Genomic DNA, 13,877 nt, shown 5'->3' with positions numbered 1-13,877 from the left:
CTGTTTGTGGGATATTGCTGTGCGCAAATTGGTTGCTGTTTCACCTACAGATACAGTCATTACACTTCACAGTAAAATCCTGAACCTAGGTGCAGATAATTCAGAACTCTGCAGCCCATGTCCTCTCCCGCACCAAACTCCGTGACCCCATCTCCCCCACTCTCGCCCGACTCCATTGGCTCCCTATCCTTCAGAGGATCCAGTTCAAGATCCTGGTCCTCACCTACAAAGCCCTCAATGGTCTCACCCCACTCTACCTCTGCGACCTCCTAACCCCCTACCAACCCGCTCGCTCCCTCCGCTCAGCCGGCTCTGGCCTGCTCCACATCCCCCGACCCACCCGCCCCACCATTGGCGAGAGAGCCTTCAGCCACTCTGCCCCCAACCTCTGGAACTCCACCCCCCAATTGCTCCGCCTCGCCCTTTGCTTAGCTTCCTTCAAGTCCCGAATCAAGACCCTCCTCTTCGACCATGCCACTGGCCACCCCCCCTTCCCCTCCCCTCCCTTCTCCCCCCTGACCCCAGCTCGGGTCTGAAATGCTGTACACTGTCCAGCGCCTTGGGATGTCTTCCTTATGTGAAAGGCACTATACAAATGTAATCTTGTTGTTGTCTTGTTCGATCCTCAACTGTCTATTCTTCCCCACATCCAAGCCATGACCCGCTCTGCCTTCCCTCACCCCTCAATGTAATTGTGTTGTTGTTGTTGTATCAAAGTACTATTAAAATGCCACAATTATTATAAACTGGTTGTTGTATGCCTAAAGGACATAAACCAGAAGAAGGATCTGAAGGTACTCGTTGATATTTTGCAGCCTTCAGCCCATGGCAAGAAAGGCAAACAAGATTTTAGGGTGCAGAGGTAGATTTATAAGAGCATATGGTTCGTAATAATGGGTTGTAAAATGTCTTGGTAAGGTCTATTTGGATTATTATGTACAGTTCTAGTCTTTCATTTGCATTTTTGACAGACTCGGCTTTTTAAATTTCCTCGTTGCTGGTCTCCCCAGCTTCGTCATCCACAGCTTACTAAAAATTCCACCCCCTGCATCTTGATCTGAAGGAGACTTTGCAGGCCCATCACCCTGTCTTCACCAAACGCGGGCCTCCAAGATTTACTCTGACATCCCCACCTACATATCACTTCACACCCTCGCTCCCTCCAACCTCTGGGATTTCGATTCTCACTCTACCACTCTACTCCGGAAACTTGGGCCCACTGTGAGGTGGGGTGATCGTTGTCAAGATGTAGTAGACTGGTGCAACATGCTTGATGGGCTGAATGGCCAGCTTACACCACTTATTTGTAGTCTGTGGATTTGTGATTGAAGCAGATAGAAATAGTTATATCCTTGTGATATCCTTGTGATGCTGAATGAAGACCTTTGGAAAACAATTGTAGTCTATTGTAAATGTTTCCTAACTTAATATTCAAAGCAGGGCAGCAATGAGATGTGAAAGCATAACTCTGGTTCAATGAAAAGTATGGTTTGCATGATTTGGGTAAGAGTTTCTTGCTAGTGTAGCTTTTAGGTCTCATTATTTTGAAATCGCCTCCATATAGATTTTAATGTCTTTTTCTCTTCCCAGGACGAATACATCAAGCTATGGTTACATCATTAAATGAAGACAATGAAAGTGTTACTGTTGAATGGATTGAAAATGGAGATACAAAAGGGAAAGAGGTAAATTTTCTGCAGAATTAATGAATGCTTTCAATATGCCACTGTAATATTTGAATGGCTACTGTTTTTTGATGTTCAAAATTTGCTCTAAATGTGACTGAGGACCTTTTAAAGCAATCACTGGAAGATAGTTACCCTCTTTGGGGGTTTCTTCTATAACAATTAATTATGAGAAAATCATTAATCTTTCAACTATGTGGGGAAAATAACTGAAATATATTTATTATTTTGGTTTAGTTTTAAGTTCTTCTCTGTTCTGTTCCAGCTGCAATATCCATCCATCTGTGATAACTGACATTATCATTTAAGAACTTTTAAAATACCGTTCCAGCCCAGCTACTTGGGTGGAATTTCAACAATTTAACAAATAATGTATTTAAGTGATATCTGAAGTCCAAAAGGTTTAATGCAAAATTTAAGACTTATTTTTATGTAATCTATTGAAATATTATTGGTGTACATAATCTTATAAGGCTTCTACCATACTTATTTAGGATATTATTTTTTAGCAAAATGCTTTTGTTAACTTTGCTTTTTGTCTTTTTTTGCACATGAAACAGCTATAGTTATCCACAGCTCTGAGTGGCACTTTTAAATATCTGCAGATAAATATAGTTTTTTGAGAGAGGAAGAAAGTTAAGTTGACCCTTTTATATATTGGTTTTTTATAAATATGAATTAATTGCTAGAGATTAGATGAGTAATGGAGATAATAGAGGTGTTGTATAGTAAACACCTGATAACGTGTCATTCCCAAGGGAAAAGGGCTCAGCGACCACTTATCCGGAGTGAGTATTTAGGTATAGATCCACCAGGGCCACAAGGGGTGCTGTGAATGTGTATCGGAGTAATTTTGTAGAACATTATTCTACAAAATAGTGGGTGGAATCCATGATTATGTAGATTTTGCATGGTTATGGAAGGAGTAGACTTGATGGTCCGAAAGGCCTTGTCACATTTTTCTTTTCCTAAATCGGGATTGTTAGAGCTGACTGATTGAATCCATTAACCGTTATATTTTGGAGGTCTGCAAAGGCTGAACTAGTTCATCATGTATTTGTTAGTGTTTATTTGTTAGTTCAGGTCCACAGTTTTAGCTCCAAGGCTGTCCGAAGCGTCACATAAACATGACCTTATTTTACATTTTTTTAAAGATATTTAAGATAACACCACATGATTCAGTCATAAGCACAAACATGAGGTTGCAACAATTAAATCCTTTATTTGATCTCTTCATCACAAACATTACTTAATAGGGATAAATATTCAACTGAATGGTCATATGTCCAAAGTGTATAAAAGGAGATATTTGTGTGCGTCAGATGTGATTTTAAAACTGCTAGATCCTGGGATCAGCCATTTTACACTGAATATAGTAAATTTCCATTCCAGTAACAGACGTGTGTTGCCCAATACCCACCATTTCCATTTTGACATAACTGGAGCAAACCTTCTTAGGCCTCGAAAGCTACTAATTTGGAATTATCAAGTGCCTTGGGACGTCCTCCCGATGTGAAAGGCACTATACAAATATAATTTTGTTGTTGTTGTATCTGTCCCTTTCGTGTGTGTTGTCTAGGGGCTATTACTTCCCCTATTGTTGTGAACTGCCATTAATTAAAGTCTGACTGTTTTCTTCAGCCTTTATTTTGCTGTTGCTGATTCCTCAGGCGGTTACATTTTGCTAAGAGTTTCATGCTTCCTGAGAGAATACACCTGAACAAATGTGAAATGGAATTTTGTGTCTGGAGCAATTTTGAAATGAGTATGGAGGTGAAAGTTATGTACGAGCCAGTATCAAATCCTGTATTCAGCTGGCATTACCCCATTCCACTGCAAAGGAGACTGCTGGAACATTTGCTCAATGGGCATGTCTGAGCTGTCGACAGGAAGATTGTGGCAATGCTCTCACGCATTTCATGTTGAGCTGTGTTGTCCATTAGGAATCTCGCAGGAAGTTTCTGGTACCTGCCATCCACCTAGTGAGGGCTAAACATGATTGTCAAATGCGATTCGCCATTCGACTAACAACTGGGTTCCTTCTTCCTGTTAGGTAAACAGGCATGTGGAGTAAGGAAACTTGGCCAACATTTCGCTCTTCCTGGGAATCAAACCAGGGTCCTCTCGATTGCGAGACAAGTGCTCTACCCACTAAGCTACATGGCCTCCACTATATATGCAGGCAAACTTGTACAAGTCGTACAAAATCTGATTAAATCAATAATCTACACAGCGCGTGCATAATTCAATGCAACCAGTAAGTTTACATGTGGTGACTGGTCAACATTACGTTTCCTGTGAATCAATGCATCTGAGGTGTTAAGAGTTAGGAGGTGATAAATAATAATATTATAATAATCCTTGCATTTGATATAGCGCTTTTCACGTCTTCTAGACGTCTCAAAGCGCTTCACAGAATATACTGAGATTGAATATAGAATATATATAGAACATAGTCGATTGGCGGATTGCTTTTCCGGGGATATTAATCCCTCCAAAAATAACAATAATTTGGTCACTCAATTCACGACATTTGTGGGACACTGCTGTGCACAATTGGCTGCTGTGTTTCGCCCACAAATATACAGTCAATTCACTTTACGTATATTCTGTGAAGCGCTTTGAGACGTCTAGAAGACGAGAAAAGCATTATACCGAATGCAAGGATTATTATTATTACTGTAAAGCGAATTGACTATATTTGTAGCCGAAACGCGGCGGCCAATTGCACACAACAGTGTCCCACAAACAGTCGTTGATTGAGTGACCAAATTATTATAATTTTTTTAGGTATTATCCCCGACTAACAACCGGATTCCTACTTACTGCTAGGTAAACAAAGGTGTGTGGAGTAAGGGAAACTTGCCCAACATTTCACCGTGCCCGGAATAGAACCTAGGTCTCTCGCTTGCGAGGCGAGTGCAAAGAAATCAAAGTGGTTTTGATAGGAAACTGAATGCGACTTGGTGCGTGTATCATTTAGGAGATTATATGATTTATGGAGATAAGAGTATGAGAGTTTTACTGTATTTTCAAGAAGCTCCTCAGAGCCAGCAAGTGTATCTGGTCCATCAACCCATCCACATGACTGCTGCTTCTTCCTTATCCATTAGTCCAGGCACCAGAAAGAGGGAGATTCAACATTTGCAGAAATCTCTTGTCAGACCACTGTTGCTCATTATATGGGAATGGTAGTCATAAGTGAAATATCATTATTGTACTTCTCCACAATGCCCTTGACCATCTCTTAATATCATGTATATAGAGGCAATTGAACTCAATATGGTTACTGTCATTCAACAGCCTCTTTTGCAAATCCAGCATGACTAAAGCACCAACCCTGTCCTTATTTTATATATTTTGGGAAAAGTAATAAAATACATATAATAGAACTCAAAACACTGATGACTGAATTATAGTTTTCAAAAGCTATGAGTTCAGACTTCATGTAAATTTTAGAAGCTAATGCATGTGCATGTTTTTCCCTAATGAACAGATTGACCTTGAGAGCATATTTGCACTTAATCCAGACCTCGCACCAGAAGAAGAAATTGAGCAGAGCCCAGAAACCCCTCCACCTCCAACACCTTCAATCAAAACAAACAAGATAGCTAAGGTTTGTTAACTTGTTATCCATTTTTATGTCTTGTAAGTTGCTTTACAAGTAGGTTGCTTATGCTTTTTTAAAAAATATAACGGAGACTGTCTGTCGATTTACACTGTTGGCCTGTGCAAAATACCTCTTAATGTGCTCCATTTAAGATTGAGTTGATCATTGTTTCTTTCTGATGTCTTCCACATATCTCAGGCATCAAATCCCCAAGGTTGCTATGTTGTTAGAGAGAGTTGCTTCTCATTGCTTCAAAGTGGTGACCTCAGTTCTCCTGTTTTTTTTTGCTTTTAGTCGTGAATATGTAGTCTTTATTTTACATGGAACAGTGTAGTCTTAGTGCTGCTTAATCATTCTAAATGCTCCAAGGCATTTGTTGTCACTCACATGCACAAACGATTACTGCACTTTTTCCATCAGTGTGTGCTAGATCTGTTGCTTTCTCTTGATATGCAAGGATTGTCTTGGCCATTAGGCAAGTACCTGTCAACATCACTAGCTGAGGCCGTACTAATACTTGAACCAAAGAGCTTTGTTTACACGGCCGCCAGCTTTTCCAGTTGTTCCAGTTCATGTGCAAAGTAAAGGATGTTTTTATATAAAAGAGATGAGGTTCTATTGATATTCTAACTGAAAAATATTACAGAAATTGAACATATAGATAAAAAAATTGCATTTAAAAATATAAAGTGCAGATATAGTAATAGATAATATTGTACGTACTAAGTGAACTGAGTGAAATTTATAGCAATCTAACTGCACAGGTTAATAAAGTTATGTTTCAAACGTTCTCTACAGTTGTTCAGGAAGATGTGGTTACCATTGGTTACGTGGCTACTTTGTTGCAGCAGTATATGCTATTAATGCCCATGAGGACGAGTGGAAAGAGGACATATTGTGGGGTCATACTTGACCTGAAGCTGAGGTCATGTACAATAATATCTCAATGGTTGCACATCAACAGTTACAGTTTTGAGATTGTAAATAGGTTGGAGAAAGATTATTTATTCATTCGTAATGAGGCAAACTTTTATTTTACTTTTGCTTTTTATATTCTAAGCGATCTGTTGTCAAAAGTGTGATTTTGCTGGAGTGCAAAATTGTGACTTTGCTTGCATTTTTGTCTTTAAAAGAATCGCCGAACTGTGGTTCCCAAGAATGAAACTCCTGCCAAAGACAACAGAGGTAATTTTGAGGTGGAGTGATAGATGCATTTTCATTTGTTTTAAAAAGTGTCATATTGGCTTTCTGTGAAAATGCCACTTTTATTGATATTTGACAGTTTCTCTTTGGATTGCCCGGGTGTAGCTTTAAGACAAATTACTATCTGGACTGGTTATAGATATTCAACTACTACAAGAATTATGATAAATTTCTACATCCTTTTATTCTATCAACTCATTTTTATATTAAACACTGAAGATTATCAAGTCTAATAATGTCAGGGAGCTAGTGTTAATGCTGAAGTACCATCAGGTTAATGATTGTCCGTTTACTGATGGCACTTAAAAAAATATTGTTCAAGCATTTGTTTAGTGGAAAGTTGATAACGTTTTGGTTTAAAATTGAGAAGATTCGTTCAGGTGCCTCTGTTATCTTCATCTTCTTCCCCTCCACCTTCACTCTCTGCATCTTTGTAGTCTTTTATCTCCTCCCTTATCTCCTGCATAAATCCCACCACCTGCTTCTTTGAGCTCATGCCTCCGCTTGTTCAGCTTCCTCTCCGTGCTCTACTCCAAATCAATGTTATCAACCTCTTCCTCTCCACTGACACAACACTTCCCCCTTTCCTAACACCATTATCATCACCATCTTCAATAAACTCTCACTAGATTCCTCTATGCTCTCCTGATACTGACCCATTTCTAACTTGCTGTTCCTCTCCAAGGTGCTGGAACGAGCAGATACTTGCCTACTTCTCGTTCCTCCCTTCCCCCACTCTCCCCCACCTGCTTAGCTGTTAGTAGGTGAGCTTTTGAGCAGAGTCTCTCTGCCTTGCTTCTTCCTTCCCCACCTTCAAAACCTGCTTCAAGATCCTCTCACTCGTTTTCAAATCCCTTCATGCCCTCGCACCTCCCTACCTATCTGATTTACTTACCCCCCCCACATTCCACCGCCCACTGCCTCCGCTCGGCCGGTTCCAGTCTCCTGTTTGTCCCTCGCCCCCTCCTCTCCACCATCTGTGGCTGTGCTTTCAGCTAATATGCCCTGAAGCTTTGGAACTCCCTCCCTCAATCCCTCCACTTTACCTGTTTCCTCCTCCCCACTTTCAAATCTTGCCTAAAGACCTTCCTTTTTCATCAAGCTTATGGTCACCTCCCTCTCCCCCTTGCTCGGGGTCAGACTCCACCACTGTCAACCTATCCCATGTGAAGGGAGCTGTATAAATGCAAGTGCGGAAGTCGCTGGGAACACTCAGCAGGTCAGGCAAAATCTATGGAGAAAGGAAAGTGACTCAACGTTTCGGATCCACTACCCTTCGATGCGACCTGCTGTGTGTTTCCAGCGACTCCTGTTCTTGTTTTCAGATTTACAGCATCTGCAGTATTTTGCGTTTTGTATATAAATGCAAGTTGTTGTTGTTTGTAACAAACTCACAGATATTGTTCTATTATCCATATATTAAGCTCAATTTTTTCAACTATTGTGCACAAAATTATAGTATCTCAAAATTCTAGTGAAAGTATGGTGGCTAAGTTTGAATAACTAAATATGTGTATTTGGACTGAATTAAATGATATAGAACATATCCTAGTTGATTTGGGAATGGTCTTGGGAATGTTTAGTTTCCAAATGAATATGAGTTACTTGGTATCCTGGTAATGGCAACTGCATCTCTTCTAGGAACGTATATAGTCATTGTTGTAAATTTTGTTCATCTTTCTCTACGTCTTTTACTGATCTGACAAATCCAAAACATAAACCAGAAAGCAAATTCTGTTTTGTGGAGAATGTGTGGCTTATTATGTCTCGACCTTTTCATGATTTTAATTCTGTTTTCTTTCTCCAGTTGCATCTACACGATCAAGACCCAGTCAACTTCCAGAGCACTCTTCTGCCGCTCATCAGAATGGTAGCACTTCAGACATCTCTCCAGCTCAATCTGGAAAAAAGGATTTTGCGCCACCAAGTAAGGACAATGGTATAACCAAAAAACTATTCTTTACGTTTGATAATACTCTATATAAATAGTAGTAACTGAGTGATGTCAGAGCATATGACTAAAAATCAAAAGTGCTTGTTTTATAATATAGCTATCAGTCCATTTGCAATAAATAGAACAAACAATGGCAAGCATTTATGCACTGTATATGTTTTGCAAATGTCAAATCTGAATCTAATTCTAGGCTACTTCCCACATGGGTTCTCCATCTCACCCACCATTCTTGGATACACTAAGTAGGAGCACACAGTAGGAAAAGAAATTTGAGACACCCACATTTTGCTCTTCTATCCCTCACATTTTGCTCTTGTATCTCTCACTTGTACCAGATTGCACAGCAATTGTCATTTGTGGGTAATTTATAGAACGTGAAAATCATCAGGGTCTCACAGTTGTGCCCAGTGTCCCCACATTTGCACTTTTCAGCAGGAATTTCTGGGTGCCTGGCAGCATGCTGTTTTTTTTTTACGTTGTTCCTTAGTCCAGTGTGTTTGGATCAATTGGAGCATTCATATTGCTGCCTAAGCTAAGAGCAGTTAATTCTGCACAGTCCGGCAATTCAGCTTGGTCTCTATGGTTGAATTATATATTAGACATAGGAACTCAATCCTGTTTGAAAACAAAAACAGAAGTTGCTGGGAACACTCAGCAGGTCAGGCAACATCTATGGAGAAAGGAAAGTGAGTCAACGTTTCAGATCCACGACCCTTCGTCAGAACGCAGAACCTGTTTGAATCCTCCTTGAGCGAGAAAACTGGCTCCAAGGTGACATTTTGGGAACAGAATGTTGGAATTGAGCCAGCCCTCCGGGGGACTTGATAGTCCAGTTCCTGAGCCAGGTAGGTCCGTAGTATTCCAGGGCAGTGTTGATTGTTCAGCCAGCCTGGCTCATTGGCAGAACTTAGAAAGGCAGACCAGTCCCTGGGGGAAGGCAATCCTCCCACTCAACTTCTATTAATCCTGCAAGCCAAAGCCCTAATGAGTAGGATGGTCCTAGCTGGTTAAGCAGCGGAAAATCTTGCCAGACAGTGATATCAATGGCAAGCTATGTGGTTTTAGCTGCTTAGACTTCTGCAGTACTCAAACTTACACTATGAAGTCCCCAAGCTTTGGCTCTTGCCAAATCTGTGCCTAATACTTTCCATAATTAGGTAAGCAGGATGTGTCCCTCCAGGGAGAGAGTGTGCATTCCATTCAAAAAATCTAACTCTGGAACTATCAGTCCATTTGAACTGGACCAGAAGAGGACCAGGGTTCGATTCCCTGCAGGGCGAAAACTTCGACAAGGTTCCTTATTCCACACATGCACCTCTGTTTACCGAGCAGTAAGTAGGAACCTGCTTCTCAGTCGATTGGTGGATCGCTTTCAGGGGTAATCCTCCAAAAAAATAATAATTGGGTCACTCAATCCACGACCATTTGTGGGACACTGTGGGTGCAATTGGCTGCCGTGTTTTGCCCACAAAATACACAGTCACTACATTTTACAGTATATGCTGTGAAGTACTTTGAAATGTCTCAAAGATGTGAAGGCGCTATATCAAATACAAGGATTATTTATTATATAAATCATGAGCAATCATTTTGTTTAATTTTTGGGGGCAGCCAGGTGCCTGACACAATTGGCTGACCAAACCCCATCACCATGCTTAAGAGTATCCAAATCAGAGCATTTCACATATGTATGCCACCAACGCATGGACATTTCCCCCTCTGGATTAGAATATGCACTCTCTCTTGGGATGTGCCCTACTTAGCTAAGACTATTACGTAAAACTGAACAGTTTTGTGTTGAGAGCGCTCTACTAATCTTTGCAGTGAATGTCCAGCTAGGACTTCATCATCCGTCTATGGCTTGCAATCCAAAGATGCTGTTTTCCACCATCCATCACCTCCTCTGTGCACCCCCTCAAGCCCTCTATCTTCACGTCAAACACCAAGCGCTTGTCAAAGTCACAAACAACATTCTCTCTATCTGTGACCAGGGCTCCCTCTGCCTCCTTGTCTTTCTGGATCTCTGCCGCATTTGACACAGTCGACCATGCGATCCTCCTCCACCGCCTCCTCCCTCATCTACCTTAGTGGGACCGCACTCGTGTATTTCGAGTCCTATTTAACCAACCACCTCCATTCCATCTCAGCAAATGGTTTCTCCTCGCGCTCCCGCCCAGTCACCTGCGGGGTACCCCACGACTTCATCATTGGCCCTTTTTCTTTATCTAAATACTCCCTCTGGGCGATGTCATCCGCAGACATGGGGTAAACTTCCACATGTTTGCGGATAACACACAAATCTACTTTGCCCTCTCCAGTGTCAATTCCAGGTCCACCGATGTTCTATCAGCTTGTCTGGCAGACATCAAGGTCTGGATGAGTGTAAATGTCCTGCAGCTGAATATGCACAAGACGGAAGCTATACTCCTTGGCTCCCGTCAACGTCTTCACTCTTGTGGATCTAAACTCCTCAACCTCCCTGGGCTCTCCCTCACTCACCGAACCAGTGCACAACCTAGGCATCCGGTTCGACCCCCAGCTATCCTTCCTCCCCCTCATCCGGTCACTGACCAGGAGCGCCCTCTTCTACCTCCACCACATTGCCCGCCTCCAACCATACCTTAACCCAAATGCAGCCAAAACCCTCGTGCATGCATTTGTCACCTCCTGCTTGGATTGTTCCAACACACTCCTCGCCGGTCTCCCAAGCTCCACCATTCACAAGATTCAGCTCATTCAAAATTCTGCCGCCTGCATGCTGACCCGGACCAAACTCCATACTCACATCTCACCAGTTCTGGCCAGGCTCCACTGGCTCCCCATCACCGAACGGATCAACTTCAAAATCCTCACTCTTGTGTTCAAATCCATTCACTTCCTGGCATCTCCCTATCTCTCCGACCTCCTCACTCTCCAATTCACTACCCAGCGCCTCCGCTCGACTGGCACCGGCCTCCTGCTCGTCTCTTGCACCCTTTGCCCCACCATCGGAGGTCGTACTTTCAGCCACTACGCCCTAAAATTTTGGAACACTCCCTCAGTCCCTCTGCCTTGCCCCCCTCCCCTCTTTCAAGTCCTGCCTGAAAACTTTTCTCTTCGACCATACTTACGGCCACCTCCCCCCGGCTTGGAGTCAGGCTCCGCCACTGTTAAGCACTTTGAGACGCTACCCTGGGTGGAGGGGCAATATAAGTGCGAGTTGTTGTTGTTGCAAAGTTAACAGGGGGCGAATAGGAAGAATCCCTGCTCCCAGTGAATAGTCTGGCTCTACAAATCCTGCTGACAAGCCAGGTTGATTGGTCTATCATTAGCAGTGCCCTGTAGTAGTGCAGAACTGCCTGGCTCAGGAGCCAGACAACTGGGACAGCCAGAGGGTTGACTCGATTCTGACATTTAAGTTTTTTTTTCATGAGCTATGAACAGTATTTTATATTTGGATGCATGCATATGCCATCTGCCTATCTATTTCCATTGCATTGAAAAGTCAAGATTTTAATTTTAGGATGACTTAATAAATCATAGTGATTTGAATAATAGTAATGATTTTAGAGAGAATTAAGTGATCAGATTAGTTTGGCTCTTTGAAGCAGTTTTATGTACTGTTCATAAATTATTTTTCAGCCCGCCGAAAATCTAATTGTGTGAAAGAAGTTGAAAAACTACAAGAAAAACGTGAAAAACGAAGATTGCAACAGCAAGAAATGAGAGAAAAAAGAGCTCAGGTCTGCCATATTCATTGGTCAAGATATTTTAATAACTTCTTTCTCCCTGTCACAATCGTCACATGCATGTAGGTCTTGGTGTCGTTTGCGTGTACGTGTTTTTGTTTTCTTGTATTAAACTTAATCGACCATCAATAATATGCTGAGAAATTGATTGGTGATCTGTTCCCAGATCTTCGTAAAATTACCAATGTTCCTTTCTATTCTGCTGTTAAAGAATGTGTACATGCAGCGGATATCAATTTTTCTTTCATTCCTTCCCATCAGCAAAGTTCTTTATCTCTTTACCTACTGGTAGCACTCTTGCCTGTGAATCAGAAGACTGTGGGTTCAAATCCCATGCCAGGACTTTGGGCTCATAGTCTATGTTGACACTTCAATGCAGTGCTGAGAGAGCACGGCATGTTAGAGATGTCATCCTTTGGATAAGACTTTAAACCAAGGTCTTGTCTGCCTGTTTGGGTGAATGTTAAGGATCTAATTGAAAAGAAAAAGGAGCTTTTCCTTGGTCCTGGCCAATAATCCCTCAGAGAAAAAAAATTGTTCACTTCATAGAATTATGCAGTACAGAAGGAGGCCATTTGACCCATCGTCTCTGTGCTGACTCTTTGAAAAGAACTGTCCAATTCAATCCCACTCCCCCGCTCTCTCCCCATAGCCCTTCAATGTAAACTTGTCCTCCCCAAATAATTATCAAGCCACTTCTTGGCTGTTTGTGTGATATTGCTGTGCACAAATTATTTGTGGCATTCACTTTACTTTATAAAAACTCTGAATTGCTTTGAGACATTTTAACACAATAAAAATATCAAATGCAAGGATGATTTTTATTATCGTCTACTGGTGATCAGCTCCACTTCTGGCTTTGGTTGAGTTTGGAAACATGTTGCACGTGAAAGTTGGAGCTTGAAATCCAAAGATTGTTAATTCATTTGTACCACTTAGGTGCTAGATTTATGTACACCTAGTTTAATCCCTTTAGTATATTAATCTTTGTAGTGTCTAATGTTAGCAGATTTAAAGTAGGAAAATAACCCTATAAATCTTCTGAACTTTGTCCATATATTACAACATTTGCCGGAAGCAAATATTGGCTATTATCTCCCAAGTCCTATACTGTCTTTGAAAGTATTAATTATTGTGCAGTTGATGTTTTTTAAAAAAAAACATCACACTCTTGGAATGAACTAAATTACTTTTCCTCTAGTCATATTTATCCATTTCATACTCTTAGCATGTAAATAGTCTGTAGAAACCTATGTTGTTTTATGTATAGTGTATAGACTTTAGTTTTGAAATAGCATTAATATAAATGTTTTTGATCTTTATTTGATCTCCAAGTTATAACGGTGAAAGTCCTGGAAAACCAGAATTAGTTATATAAATAATTGTGTCCTTACTTGTATTCTGCATGACTGTTTCATTAACCCTTGCAAATGTAATGTCTCAGGATGTAGATTCTACAAATCCAAACTGGGAAATCATGTGTATGATAAAAGATTTTAGAGCAAGTCTTGACTACAGACCTCTTACGGCTGCTGATCCAGTAAGTTACAATTTTAAGCAACGTAGGTTTGTTCTTGTGTTTTATTAGTGTGGGCATAAATATTCTTTGAGAATAAATGTCAACTTGGCTCATTTAGCACTGTTAAATCTTAAATGTTAAATGTTAGCACCGGCAAATCTGGCTGGACCTCCTCAAA

At 41.1% G+C, this 13,877-nt stretch overlaps 1 protein-coding gene across 11 annotated transcripts in view; it reads left to right on the top strand.

Moving 5' to 3' along the window:
• The window catches only part of kif2a (kinesin family member 2A), a 54,285-nt gene that overhangs the window by 7,857 nt on the left and 32,551 nt on the right, over positions 1 to 13,877 (top strand). For 7 of the 11 annotated variants that reach the window (XM_007892139.2, XM_007892135.2, XM_042335079.1 and 4 more), the window contains exons 2-7: positions 1,591 to 1,685; positions 5,182 to 5,301; positions 6,429 to 6,480; positions 8,306 to 8,437; positions 12,074 to 12,174; positions 13,625 to 13,720. In XM_007892139.2, coding sequence (XP_007890330.1) covers positions 1,591 to 1,685; positions 5,182 to 5,301; positions 6,429 to 6,480; positions 8,306 to 8,437; positions 12,074 to 12,174; positions 13,625 to 13,720 — 596 coding nt within the window. The remainder of the gene's footprint in view (positions 1 to 1,590; positions 1,686 to 5,181; positions 5,302 to 6,428; positions 6,481 to 8,305; positions 8,438 to 12,073; positions 12,175 to 13,624; positions 13,721 to 13,877) is intronic. The other 4 variants (XM_007892140.2, XM_007892136.2, XM_007892141.2 and 1 more) reach the window with 1 other exon arrangement.

This window comes from Callorhinchus milii, unplaced genomic scaffold (assembly GCF_018977255.1).
Source record: "Callorhinchus milii isolate IMCB2004 unplaced genomic scaffold, IMCB_Cmil_1.0 Scaffold1, whole genome shotgun sequence".
NCBI lineage: Eukaryota > Metazoa > Chordata > Chondrichthyes > Chimaeriformes > Callorhinchidae > Callorhinchus > Callorhinchus milii.
Note: the sequence above shows the minus strand (reverse complement) of the source record. Positions and strands in the feature narration are given on the sequence as shown.